This window comes from Mustelus asterias, chromosome 19, assembly GCF_964213995.1.
Source record: "Mustelus asterias chromosome 19, sMusAst1.hap1.1, whole genome shotgun sequence".
Taxonomy (NCBI): domain Eukaryota; kingdom Metazoa; phylum Chordata; class Chondrichthyes; order Carcharhiniformes; family Triakidae; genus Mustelus; species Mustelus asterias.
The window spans coordinates 14,473,148-14,487,905 of NC_135819.1; the positions used below are offsets into that span (position 1 = coordinate 14,473,148).

The 14,758-nt window shown below is 44.9% G+C and overlaps 1 protein-coding gene and 1 long non-coding RNA gene across 5 annotated transcripts in view; one reads left to right on the forward strand and one right to left on the reverse strand.

Moving 5' to 3' along the window:
• The window catches only part of kri1 (KRI1 homolog), a 57,744-nt gene extending 49,923 nt beyond the window's left edge, over nucleotides 1-7,821 (reverse strand). For 2 of the 4 annotated variants that reach the window (XM_078235050.1, XM_078235049.1), the window contains exons 1-4: nucleotides 7,679-7,812; nucleotides 5,107-5,180; nucleotides 3,316-3,421; nucleotides 122-230 (exon numbers count right to left, since the gene is read on the reverse strand). In XM_078235050.1, coding sequence (XP_078091176.1) covers nucleotides 122-230; nucleotides 3,316-3,421; nucleotides 5,107-5,180; nucleotides 7,679-7,775 — 386 coding nt within the window. In that variant the 5' untranslated portion in view covers nucleotides 7,776-7,812. Of the gene's footprint in view, nucleotides 1-121; nucleotides 231-3,315; nucleotides 3,422-5,106; nucleotides 5,181-7,678 lie in introns of all 4 variants that reach the window. The other 2 variants (XM_078235051.1, XM_078235052.1) reach the window with 2 other exon arrangements.
• Nucleotides 1-14,758, forward strand: part of LOC144507797 (uncharacterized) — a 266,778-nt gene that overhangs the window by 127,924 nt on the left and 124,096 nt on the right. The window lies entirely within an intron of this gene.

The window sequence follows — 14,758 nt, forward strand, 5'->3', positions numbered from 1 at the left end:
CTGCGCTGTTATGTTCTATGTTCTATGAGACAAGATGGCTGCCAATCCAAAATAGATTTTAGATGCAGAAAATACTCTACAGTTCCTACATTCCTTGACACGTTCACCATATATGACTTACCCTCCCTTCTCAAGTATAATCTTCCTTTCATAGTCTTTCAGGTACATTGGTTTCTCTTTTTTCCTTTTACTTGCAGTCCTCCCCTCATCTCCTTCGTGACTAGATTCTGCTGACAAAAGGGTTGGGAGGTTACTGTCAGATTCCCTTTAGTAACTGCATCAATTTTCCACCTGTCTCGCCTCCTCACACACACGCACCCTCCCAGAGCCAACTAGTGCCAAATATTCATAAAATGAAACCATACTGGAAATCTGAAGCAGAAAGGCACGTAAAAGGCACAACCTGGTCTGTCTGTGGTTAAAAAGAGAAAGACAGGTTAATATTTTGGGTGGAGACTTTATCAGAACAAAGCATCTCACGTCGCTTGAGGCGCTTGCATGTCACTCTCCGTTAGATGCGGATGAACCTGTTGGACGCCTCTGGCATTTTCTGTTGGGTAAATGTAACCAGGTACATAGCACAACCAACTATTTCTGGCACTTGCTTACCAGCGATACTCAAATTTGATAACCACATGCAGGTGTGGGGAAAACATTATACTGATTCTCACTTTGATTCTTAAATGGCTAGATAATCATCACTTCTACAGATTCCACAAAAGCTTGACTTAATCTAGCACTCTCTCAGGCACGAGTCATTGGCCACTTCAGGAGCACATAATCTGGGTTGACACTTGCACGTAAGTACTGAGGGAATGCTTAACAACATCATGTTCCGGATGCAATATTAAAACAAGCTCCCATCTACTCCATCTATATTTCCTGCTGCCTCGGAAAAGCAGCCAGCACAATCAAGGACGCCACACACCCCAGACATACTCTCTTCCACCTTCTTCCATCAGGAAAAAGATACAAAAGTCTGAAAACATATCCAACGACTCGAGGGCAGCTTCTTCCCTGCTGTCATCAGTCAATTTTAATTCAGGTTTTAATGGATATGAGAATCACAGCAAATGCCGATTCCAGTGGCCACAGGAAAGCCAGCGGCACAATGGTTGGCACTGCTGCCTCACAGCGCCAGGGGACCCGGGTTCGATTCCCGAATTGGGGCACTGTCTGTGCAGAGTCTGCACGTTCTCCCTGTGCCTGTGTGGATTTCCTCCGGGTGCTCTGGTTTCCTCCCATAATCCGAAAGATGTGCTGGTTGGATGTATTGGCCGTGCTAAATTCTCCCTCAGTGTACCTGAACAGGCGTCGGAGTGTGGCGACTAGGGGATTTTCATAGTAACTTCATCACAGTATAACATAAACCTACTTGCGACGCTAACAAATAAATAAACTTAAAGACTTTTAAATGGTCCTACAATATATTAAGCTGATCTTTCTTTTCACCCAATCTGCAACTGCAACACTGTATTCTGCACCCTATTCTTTTCCTTTTCCCCTATATACTCTATAAGACCATAAGACATAGGAGCGGAAGTAAGGCCATTCGGCCCATCGAGTCCACTCCACCATTCAATCATGGTTGATTTCAACTCCATTTACCCGCTCTCTCCCCATAGCCCTTAATTCCTCGAGAAATCAAGAATTTATCAATTTCTGTCTTGAAGACGCTCAACGTTTCGGCCTCCACAGCCCTCTGTGGCAATGAATTCCACAGACCTACCACTCTCTGGCTGAAGAAATTTCTCCTCATCACTGTTCTAAAGTGACTCCCTTTTATTCTAAGGCTGTGCCCCCGCGTCCTAGTCTCCCCTGCTAATGGAAACAACTTCCCTACGTCCATCCTATCTAAGCCGTTCATTATCTTGTAAGTTTCTATTAGATCTCCCCTCAACCTCCTAAACTCCAATGAATATAATCCCACGATCCTCAGACGTTCATCGTATGTCAGGCCTACCATTCCTGGGATCATCCGTGTGAATCTCCGCTGGACCCGCTCCAGTGCCAGTATGTCCTTCCTGAGGTGTGGGGCCCAAAATTGCTCACAGTACTCCAAATGGGGCCTAACCAGTGCTTTATAAAGCCTCAGAAGTACATCCCTGCTTTTGTATTCCAAGCCTCTTGAGATAAATGACAACATTACATTTGCTTTCTTAATTACGGACTCAACCTGCAAGTTTACCTTTAGAGAATCCTGGACTAGGACTCCCAAGTCCCTTTGCACTTTAGCATTATGAATTTTGTCACCGTTTAGAAAATAGTCCATGCCTCTATTCTTTTTTCCAAAGTGCAAGACCTCGCACTTGCCCACGTTGAATTTCATCAGCCACTTCTTGGACCACTCTCCTAAACTGTCTAAATCTTTCTGCAGCCTCCCCACCTCCTCAATACTACCTGCCCCTCCACCTATCTTTGTATCATCGGCAAACTTGGCCAGAATGCCCCCAGTCCCGTCATCTAGATCGTTAATATATAAAGAGAACAGCTGTGGCCCCAACACTGAACCCTGCGGGACACCACTTGTCACCGGTTGCCATTCTGAGAAAGAACCTTTTATCCCAACTCTCTGCTTTCTGTCTGACAGCCAATCGTCAATCCATGTTAGTACCTTGCCTCGAATACCATGGGCCCTTATTTTACTCAGCAGTCTCCCGTGAGGCACCTTGTCAAAGGCCTTTTGGAAGTCAAGATAGATAACATCCATTGGCTCTCCTTGGTCTAACCTATTTGTTATCTCTTCAAAGAACTCTAACAGGTTTGTCACTCTATGAATGATATGATCTGTCTGCACAGCATGCAAAAATCAACACCTTTCACTGTATCCCGATACATATGACAATAATAAAATCAAATCAAAATCAAGTCAAATCAAGACAGATGGTCTCTAGTCATTTGACAACTAATAGAGGAATTCTCCCAGTGTCCAAGCAGATATTTATTCCTGAGCCAGCAACACTGGTCATCTACTTTATTACTGATGATAGGATCTTGTTGTGCACTAATTGGTCATTCTGTTTGCATACATTAGAACAATGACTGTACTCCTAAAGCAAGTGATGTACCAACGAGCTTCACAGTAATAAGTTGTGAAATACTCTAAATAAATGACAATACGGCGAGAGAGCGGGCGAGAACACAGTGGGATTTTAAAGTGAGGATTCAAAATTAAAGCTGATGCATTGGTTGTCCAGAAGCCAATGTAGGACAGCAACCATAGCAGGGGGGAAACCAACACTTAGGCATTCAAAGTTGCTCAGCTCAATTAACCACCGAGGTACAATCTCGTAGTCAAACTGCATCAATGCCTACCTTCCACTGTGTAAAACTGTGCATCTTTGTGGTAGATTTTGGGATCCTTCTTCTTTAACAGAGATAAGGTCCTGTAGAAATCTGCGTCCAGTTGGGGGTCAGTTTCCTTTTAAAGAAGTGCAGGAGAATCTCATTAGTGGTCAGGCACATTCAGTTTGACCTGCATTCCAGGAATCACAGGCGTGAGGGAAAAAAAAAATCTCACTGCCAAAACAACATGGCTTTGAAACTTGCAATTTGAGAAAGATTTTGTTTGTGGGCTGTTCATTTGGGAAGAAAAGCAACACTCCCAAAGAGGAGAGATGAAAAGTACATACAAACAAACAAATTAGGAGCAGCAGGCCATTCGGCCAGTCAAACTCATTCCACTATTTGATAATATGGCTAATCTAATTGGGGCCTCAACTCTATTTCCATGTCTACCTTTTATAACCCTTTGACTCATCTGCCAATCAATAATCTATCTAAGTCAGCTTTAATAATATTCAAAGACCCTGCCTCCACTGTTCAGCGAGGAAGAGAATGCCACAGGCTAATGCCCCTTTGAGAGAAAAACAAGAGACGCTAGTTCTATCTCTCCCATCCTCCCAGCATCCACCCCGACAGTAGGGATGAGCAACAGGCCAGTACTGTTGGGGCGGCACGGTGGTTAGCACTGCTGCATCACAGCGCCAGGGACCCGGATTCCATTCCGGCCTCGGGTCACTGTCTGTGTGGAGTTTGCACGTTCCCTGCATGTGTTTCCTCCTACAGTCCAAAGATGCGCAGGTTAGGTTGACTGGCCATGGTAAATCGACCCTAGTGTCAGGGGGATTAGCAGGGTAAATATGAGGGGTTACGGGAATAGGGTCTGGGTGGGATTGTGTTCGGTGCAGACTCGATGGGCCAAATGGCCTCCTTCTGCACTATAGGGATTCTATGAACTGGAGGAAGGCAGAGATCTCAGACGTTGGCAAGGCCAGAGGAAGTTAGGGATCGAGAAACCCCCTCCGCCCCCTCTCACAGACTAACAACTCTCTGAGAGAAAAAAAATTCTCCTCATCTCAGTCTTTAAAAATAAAACCTCTTATTCTTAAATTGTGTTCCCTTGTTCTAGATCCATGCAGATATTTGAGGGATTGGGCAATTCATTCTTGGGACTGGCCAGGAAGCCTCTTTTCTCATTTTGCACTTTCATGTTTCTTGATCTTCTTCCCTCAGCAACTTAAAATTGATCAACTGATCATTCAGTTGCTGCTGGATGCAACATCTCAGGATCTGCAAAATGTGTGCCCTATTAATCTTGACAACAGCACCCTTTAAGCAATTTACTGTATGTCATGCACCCTAGGAACTGTAACTTGATTTCTTTAAGACCTGCTAAGTCTTCAGCATCTCACTTTAAATGAAAATAGAAAGGCGTGCAATCTTCCCCACGGGATCAAAGGAAAACAGATTCAGTGTTGCACTGTTACCCCCAACCTGTCCCCTTACGGCCACTCAAGATTGCAACTACTCTAGGCATTTCAGCCAAGAAAATAAAAAAGTCGCTAAGGTAGGGACAAGTCACTAAGGTAGGGACATGTTCGGCACAACTTTGTGGGCTGAAGGGCCTGTATTGTGCTGTAGTTTTTCTATGTTTCTAAATCAAGAATGGCACAGAAAAAGCTGGAAAAGGAGCCATGAGGTCTGACTAAGGTTCCCCTTTGAACCACTAACATCCTCAGTCCCACTGCTGCTGGAATTTTCACTTTTCAATCTCTTGCATATTTATTTATTTTTTTGGCAAAAAAATAAGTGTAGCATATTTACCAGTTCACTTTCATCATCAGATTCGGAGCTGGAAGTCTCTTCTTCACCTGCCCCATCCCCATAACGATCCTTAACTGACAGTCAAAGAGAAAGAGGAGGTTTTTTTTGTAATCTCCATAACTAAAATCCTGAAAGCATATTTATTGCTCCTTCACTCTGAATATTACAAATCCAAATTCTACACGAGAGAAAAATATGTACAAAATTTGTAAGAATCTTTTTCTGCCATATTTTGTGTGTGCACATCAGATCTGAACACGTGTTTTGCACCTATATTGGTAACACATAAATGGTAGTGCAGTGGTAATGTCACTGGACTAGCAATCCAGAAAATGCTCTGGGGACATGGGAGCACAGCAGTTGGCAGAATTTGAATTTAATTGATGAAATCTGGAGTTAAAAGCGAGTGACAACGACCATGAAACCATCGTCATAAAAACCCATCAGGCTCACTAATGTCTCTTAGGGAAGCAAATCCGCAGTCCTTAACTGGTGACGACCTACACATGGCTCCAGACCCACAACAAGGTGGTTGATTCTTAAATGCCCTCTGAAATGGCCGAGCAGACCTTTCAGTTCAAGGTCAATTAGGGATGGGCAACAAATGCAGGCCTTGCCATCAATGTCCACATCCCATGAAAGACTAAATTTGAAAAAATATATGAGTAAAGTAACATATATATATTTTACTAATATATGTTTTGCTGACACTGTCTGGGTGGCATAGTAATTATGATGTGGAGATGCCGGCGTTGGACTGGGGTGAACACAGTAAGAAGTCTCACAACACCAGGTTAAAGTCCAACAGGTTTATTTGGTAGCAAATACCATAAGCTTTCGGAGCGCTGCTCCTTCGAAGGAGCAGCGCTCCGAAAGCTTATGGTATTTGCTACCAAATAAACCTGTTGGACTTTAACCTGGTGTTGCGAGACTTCTCACTGTAGCATAGTAATTAGCACTGCTGCCCTCTTTTTAGGTCAAACCAAATAAACAAACTCAGATTAAGTCAGGACAAAGTAAAAGGGGCAGCTCCCCAAAAGGAGGGAGCGCCAAGGACCTGGGTTCAATTCTTGGCTCAGGTCACTGCCAGTGCAGAGTCTGCAGCAGCGGAATCATAGAATCCCTACAGTATAGAAGGAGGCCATTTGGCCTCTTGATTCTGTACCGACCACAATTGAATTGAACCGGGGTCCCTGGCGCTGTGAGGCAGCAGTGCTAACCACTGTGCCACCGTGCCACCCAAAAGTCACCATCGAGTCCCCATGTCTGCGTGGGTTCCCTCCAGGTGCTCCGGTTTCCTCCCACGGTCTGAAAGACATGCTGGTTGGGTGTACTGGAGATGCTAAATTCTCCCTTAGTGTACCCTAACAGCCATTGGAGTGTCGACTAGGGGGTTTTCAGACTGTGGGAGGAAACCGGAGCACGCGGTGGAAACCCACGCAAACACAGGGAGAATGTGCAGACTCCACACAGACAGTCACCCAAGCCGGGTCTGCCATCAATGCGCACATTCCATGAAAGACTTAATTTTTAAAACTATATCAGTAACACATATATATTTTACTCATGTATGATTTATTGACATTTTAGTATATTATGTTAATCAAACATGCAAATAGGCTGTGTATATATACAAAATATATACAGCTTATTTGCATGTTTGACTAACATGCAAATGTTAGTCAAACAAATGTTAACATTTAATATATATATTATACACATAATGTGGAGTTGCCGGCGTTGGACTGGGGTAGGCACAGTACGTAGTCTCACAACACCAGGTTAAAGTCCAACAGGTATATTCATAGCACGAGCTTTTGGAGCGTTGCCCCTTCATCAGATGATTGCTCACCTGATGAAGGAGCAACCTCCAAAAGCTCGTGCTACCGAATAAACCTGTTGGACTTTAACCTGGTGTTGAGACTAGTTACTGTATATACCCATATACACACACACATAGAATAGAATACCGAGTGTGCAGAAGGAGGCCATTCAGCCCAAAGAGTCTGCACCAACAATAATCCCACTCAGGCCCTATCCCCGTAACCCTACATGTTTACTCTGCTAATCCTCCTGACACTAAGGGACAATTTAGCATGGCCAATCCACCTGACCTACACATCTTTGGACACTAAGGGGCAATTTAGCACGGCCAATCCACGTAACCTACACATCTTTGAACTGTGGGAGGAAACCCTCGCAGACATGGGGAGAATGTGCAAACTCCGCACAGAGAGTGACCCAAGCTGGGAATCGAACTCGGGTCCCTGGCGCTGTGAGGCAGCAGGGCCACCATATGATGCCCTAATCTACTACACTTTGGTTATTTAGTACGAATAGATAAATTTTTTGTGATTACAACATTTTTTGGAAGGACAATATTTGATATTTACAATGTTTTTCAGGTGATATTTTCAGTGGTTTAACTGAATTATTGAATGAATTGATTGCTCTGCAAGGGCTGCAATCTGAGGCCTACTCCAACAGGCTTCGTGCTACCACGAAGTTTTTATTTATACAAACAAAACCACACCACTCGCCTCGAAAGGCGCCCTAAATCGGATCTACTCACGCCGCTGCAGCTCCTCCTTCTGCCGGTATTTCTCGTAGCTGCGGGCGAAGCGCTGGTTGATGGTGAGCGCCGGGCCTTCCTCCATCGCCGTTGCCATGCACACCGCCTGACCCCCACCACTTCAGCGCTGGCGGTCAAAGGTCAGGGGGTCACCGCCAGCCGCCAATCACAGGCCGCAAAGAGGGACACACGTGATCACCAGGCCCTCCTTGACCACAAGCAGCAGGACTTGCCCAGACTGGACTCAATTGTCCACTGCCAATATTCTCAAAGGTAAGTTACTTGTGAAATATGAATCTTAGCTAAAGTTCATTCAAAATTTAAAATATATATTTATTTAATAAAAATATATGTTTTTCATTTAAAAATATTTTTCATAAAAATATATGTTTTTCATAGAATGTTTTTCATAAAAATATGTTTTTTATAAAAGAATGTTTTTCATAAAAATATGTTTTTCATTAAAAAAAGATGTTTTTCATAACAATATATATGTGTTTTTCATAAGAATGTTTTTCATAAAAATATATATGTTTTTAATGAAATATGTTTTTCATAAAAAATGTTTTTCATAAAAATATATACATATTTAAAACTCATTGTTTTTAAATAAGATAACTAATCATTTTATTCTGTCCTTAAGATATTCATTCTGACTGGCACAGCTAATCTCACCCACATGGCAGTTATCTTCCTTTTAGTCATTCCTGGGATTTGAATGTTGCTGGCAAAAGCAATGCTTATTTATGGAATGATGTGGCGATGCTGGCGTTGGACTGGGGTGGGCTCAAGTAAGAAGTCTCACAACACCAGGTTAAAGTCCAACAGGTTTGTTTGGTAGCACGAGCTTTCGGAGCACCTGATGAAGGGGCAACACTCCGAAAGCTCGTGCTACCAAATAAACCTGTTGGACTTTAACCTGGTGTTGTGAGACTTCTTACTGTTTATGGAATAACTCCTCAGAGGCCGGTGTCCCTTCACCAGATTCCCTTTATTTACAAATTCTCTGCCAAACCTAAAATGCCTCAGGTATACAGTCAGAATCCAGAGTACCAGAAGGCCTGACAAAGGTCGAAACATTGGCTGGAATTTTACCGGCCCGCCCATCACGGAATTGGAGCGGGCGAGGGGCGGATCATGGAAAGGTCTGTTGACTTTGGGCGGGATTTTACGGATCCGGCTTGAGCGAGGGTGTAAAATCCGGCTCCATTCTCTCTCCTCAGATGCTGCTGCACAGTGGTCAGCACTGCTTCCTCACAGCGCAGATCTGACGAAGGAGCTGTGCTCCGAAAGCTTATGGTATTTGCTACCAAATAAACCTGTTGGACTTTAACCTGGTGTTGTGAGACTTCTTACTGTCCTCACAGCGCCAGGGATCCGGTGGAGTCTGCACATTCTCCCTATGTCTGTTGGGTTTTTTCTGGGTGCTCCGGATTCCTCCCACAGTCCGAAAGATGTGCTGATTAGGTGCATTGGCCGTGCTAAATTCTCCCTCAGAGTACCTGAACAGGCGCCAGAATGTGGTAACTAGGGGATTTTTACAGTTACTTTATTGCAGTGTTAATGTAAGCCTACTTGTGCTAACCACTGTGCCATCGTGCTGCTCCCACAAGGAAAGTTCTTTTTGAAATATGAATTCTAGGTAAAGTTCATTCAAAATTTTAAAAAATGTATAGTTTTTAAAAATCTCATTGTTACTAAATATGATCCCATCTTTTTTTTCTGTCCTTAAGATGGTCATTCTTATTGATTTGATTTATTATTGTCACGTGTACTAAGATACAGTGAAAAGTATTGTTTCTTGCATGCTATACTGATAAAGCATACCGTTCATAGAGTACAGAGGAAAGGATGGGGTGCAGAATGTAGTGTTACAGTCAAGCCAGGGTGTTTTTTTATTCATTGTGTCAGTGTGGACTTGATGGACCGAAGGACCTCTTCTGCGCTGTATGATTGATTCGTGGGACGTGGGTGTCGCTGGCTGGCCTGCATTTATTGCCCGTCCCTAGTGGCCCTTGAACTGAATGGCTTGCTAGGCCATTTCTGAGTGCAGTTGAGAGTCAACCACATTGCTGGGGCTCTGGAGTCACATGTAGGCCGGACCAGGAAAGGGCAATCGATTTCCTTCCCTAAGGGACATTAGTGCAGAGAAAAATCAGCTTAATATAAGGTAGGTCCATTCAAAAGTTTGATGGCAGTAGGGAAGAAGCTGTTCTTGAGTTGGTTAGGACGTTTTCTCGGAATTTTGTATCTTTTTCCCGATGGAAGAAGGTGGAAGAGAGAATGTCCGGAGTGCGTGGGGTCCTTGGTTATGCCGGCTGCTTTCCCAAGGCAGCGGGAATGTAGACGGAATCAATGGATGAGAGGCTGGTTTGCGTGATGGACTGGGCTACGTTCATAACCCTTTGTAGTTTCTTATGGTGTTGGTCAGGGCTGGAGCCATACCAAGCTGTGATACGTCTGGAAATGATGCTTTCTATGGTGCACCTGTAAAAATTGGTGAGAGTCGTTGTGGGCTTGTCAAATTTCCTTAGCCTCCTGAGAAAGTTGACGTGGGCTTTCTTAGCTATAGCGTCAGTGTGGAGGGACCAGGACAGGTTCTTGGTGATATGAATTCATATGAATATATAAAGTTAATCAAAATTTAGAAAAAATATATAGTTTTAAAAAATCTCACTTTTCAAATATAAGACCAGTACTTCCTTCTGTCCTTAAGATGTTCATTCTTATTGGGTTTCCCTGACACAGCTAAGCTGTAGCTCACCCACATGTCCATTATCTTCCTTTTAGTCGTTCCTGGGATTTGAATGTTGCTGGCAAAACCAATGCTTATCTATGAAATAACTCCTCAGAGGCTGGTGTCCCTTCACCAAATTCCCTCCAGTTACAAATTCTACTATTCTACTCCTAGCATGCCTCAGGTATCAGTCAGAATCCAGAGTACCAGAGGACCTGACTCGAAACACTGGCTCTTTTCTCTTTCCACAGATGCTACTGCCAGGTGGAACGGTGGTTAGCACTGCTGCCTCACAGCGCCAGGGACCCGGGTTCGATTCCCGGCTCGGGTCACTGTCTGTGTGGAGTCTGCACGTTCTCCCCGTGTTCTGCTTGGGTTTCCTCCGGTTTCCTCCCACAGTCCAAAGATGTGTGGGTTAGGTTGATTGGCTGTGCTAAATTGCACCTTAGCAGGGCTAGCAAGGGTAAATACGTGGGGTTACGGGGATAGGGCCTTGTGTGGGATTGTGGTCGGTGCAGACCCGATGGGCTGAATGGCCTCCTCCTGCACTGTAGGGATTCTATGAAAAGGAATTCAGAGTGAATCTCTTTACTCAGCGTGGTGAGAATGTGAAACTCACAACCATAAAGGGCAATTGAGGCAAGTAGCATCGATACATTTAAGCGGAAGCCAGATACAGGCATGAGAGAGATAGGAATAGGACGTTATACTAATTTTACTTGGTAAAGGGGTGTGGGAGGCTCATGTGAGGCATAAGCCATGAGCTCAAACATCATGCTTCTGTGTTCTACGTTCTTTGTAATTTAGTACAAATCCATTGACTCCACATTGTGCGTGTGGGGAGCTGTGCTGGAAGGGAACTGAGGTCAGAGACAGAGCCAGGACACTGAAGCTCTGTCAGCTGCTTCCTACTGTGGCTCCCCACAGAGACTGGTAAATTTAACCACGTGATTCAGACTATTAATCTCACTGCTAACCTTTGACCATTATTGACAGTTTTCTTTTCCAAAAAAACACAAGCACCAATAAAACTTGTGCTACGTTGAACTATTTTAAACGTGAATCACCCAGTGAATTGCTTTGCACTGCAATATCTGGTGCAAGGTAATTAAGTAGTGCACTGTCGACAAATGGTACAATGACTGTTGCTCTGTAGTAAACAGAAGGAAAATGATTTTTGAGGAGGCAATTTTAGAATCCCTACAGAAGGAGGCCATTCGGCCCATCGAGTATGCACCAACTCTCTGAAAGAGCATCTTATCCAGGCGTGACACCCCCTCCTCCCCCCAAATCCTCTTAACCCCACATATTTATCCTGCCCAATCCCCCTAACCTGCACATCTTTGAACACTAAGGGGCAATTTAACATGGCTAATCCACCTAACCTTCACATCTTTGGACACTTAGGGACAATTTAGCACGGCCAATCCACCTAACCTTCACATTTTTGGACACTTAGGGACAATTTAACATGGCCAATCCACCTAACCTTCACATCATTGGACACTGAGGGACAATTTAGCACGGCCAATCCACCTAACCTTCACATCTTTGGACACTTAGGGACAATTTAGCATGGCCAATCCACCTAACCTTCACATCATTGGACACTGAGGGACAATTTAGCACGGCCAATCCACCGAACCTTCACATCATTGGACACTTAGGGACAATTTAGCATGGCCAATCCACCTAACCTTCACATCTTTGGAGTGTGGGAGGAAACTGAAGCACCCGGAGGAAAAGTTTAAAGTTTGCTTATTAATGTCACAAGTAGGCTTACATTAACACTGCAGTGAAATTACTGTGAAAATCCCCGAGTCGCCACACTCCAGCACCTGTTTGGGTACACCGAGGGAGAATTTAGCATAGCCAATGCACCTAACCAGCATGTTTTTCAGACTGTGGGAGGAAGCTGGAGCACTCGGAGGAAACCCACGCAGAGACGGGGAGAGCATGCAGACACCGTACAGACAGTGACCCAAGCCAGGAATGGAACTTGGGTCCCTGGCACTGTGAGGCAGGAGTGCTAACCCGCTGTGATATTCAGAGTGAGCACTTCCCATTCTCTCTGTTCCTCCAAATTACACTCCCCGAACAAATAATTGTCATCTGCTGCTGAAACCAAAGTGACATCACAGGAAGATGCTGTGAAAGAATAATTGAGAAAATGTTGGGAACACCCTAGATCTATGTTTACTCTTGTTACAGCCATTACCCATTGTGATCCTGGCTCGGCGGTTTGGTAGCAACTCGCCGAAGGCACAGAAAGATTGTCTAAGGAGGCTTACTTGAATGTGGCTTTGAGCAGCTGGTGCCTTGTCTCTGCTGTTCCCCCTGAACCCCAAGTGGGAATGCTTTTGTGCAAGTGATTTCCTTTCCCCCCACACAGGTTTACACTGTGATTAGTCATTGTGCTGGGGTATAGTGGGAAGCTTTTTACTGGGAGGAATCCAAGCTTCAACCATCAATTTATAAAGTTCTTCCCTTCGTTTACACAGACACTTTCGAGCCCATTGTTCCTGTGCCCTCTCTTTGAAAGAAATCATCGAATCCCGACAGTGCAGAAGACGGCCGTTCGGCCCATCGAGTCTGCATCAACGACAATCCCACCGAGGTCCCATCCCCGTAACCCCACATATTTACCCCGCTAATCCCTCTAACTTACGCATCCCGGGACACTAAAGGGGCAAGTTAGCATGGCCAATGCACATCTTTGGAGTGTGGGAGGAAACCGGGGCACCCGGCGGAAACCCACGCAGACACAGAGTGTCACTGTGGGTCACTGTCTGTGTGGAGTTTGCACATTCTCTTCGTGCCTGTGTGGGTTTCCTCCGGGTGCTCCGGTTTCCTCCCACAGTCCAAAGATGTGCGGGTTAGGTTGATTGGCCATGCTAAAATTGCCCTTAGTGTCCTGGGATGCGCATGTTAGAGGGATTAGTGGGTAAATATGTAGGGATATGGGGGATCATAGAATCATAGAAACCCTACAGTGCAGAAGGAGGCCATTCGGCCCATCGAGTCTGCACCGACCACAATCCCACCCAGGCCCTACCCCCACATGTTTTACCCGCTAATCCCTCTAACCTACGCATCCCAGGACTCTAAGGGGCAATTTTTTTAAACCTGGCCAATCAACCTAACCCGCACATCTTTGGACTATGTAGGGCCTGGGTGGGATTGTGGTCGGTGCAGACTTGATGGGCCGAATGGCCTCTCTCTGTGCTGTAGGGTTTCCAAGATAACTTCTAAGACACGGGGAGAACGTGCAAACCCCAAGCCGGGAATCGAACCCAGATCATCACCACTACCCCTCACCTCAGTGAAATGAAACCCAGGTCCCCGGAGCTGTGAGGCAGCAGTGCTAACCACTGTGCCACCCTAAGAGTTGTTATATTTAGTCCAACATGCAAACTTGAGAGATTTGGGACTCTCCTCCACAAAAGGCAATTGGCGCTGGATCAATTATTTTTAAAGCTGATATTGATAGCTTTTTGCTAACCAAAAGTATTAATAGATGGAGGACAAAGGTAGGTAGATGGAGTTAGGTGACATATCAACCATCATTTCATTGAATGAGGGAACTAATGTCCTCCTCCTGCTCTTGTACAGTAATTTCCTCATCCTTGCATACCTGTACAAAAACAATTATGGAATAATCTTCCAGCAATTTTTGAGCTGAACTTCCAAAACCCAACAATAATGGTTAACGATTTGTGAGGATTTCATTTCCCTGCCCAATATTCTCTCTCCCTTCTTGAGGTTGGAACATATGCTGGATATGGTTTCAATGATTCCCCCCACAGCCCTCCTCCCAACTCCCATGACCATCCAAGGACTCGGCCATTACACCCAAGTGGCCACCCTTCACGCGAGCCTAGACAGTGGGGGTTGGCAGTCTGTCCGACCACACAAGTATATACTAAGTATAATCCAGTCCGCAGCTGGGATTTTCACACAAGTGAGAGTTGTACGTGCAGTAAGGGTAAGCAGAAGTGAGTACTGGCTGATCCAAAAAGTTTATTAGTGTCACAAGTAGGCTTACATTGACACGGCAATGAAGTTACTGTGAAAATCCCCCAGTCGCCACACTCCGGCGCCTGTTCGGGTACACTGAGGGAGAATTTAGCATGGCCAATGCACCCTAACCAGCACATTTTTCAGACTGTGGGAGGAAACCAATCCAAGCATTTCTTCCAAATCCAAGAAATCAGGAATCATAGAATCCCTACAGTGCAGAGGGAGGCCATTTGGCCCATCAAGTCTGCACCGACTCTAACAGAATGTCTTACCCACGATCTCTCCTCTGTCCTATCCTCATAACCCCACACATTTGCCACGGC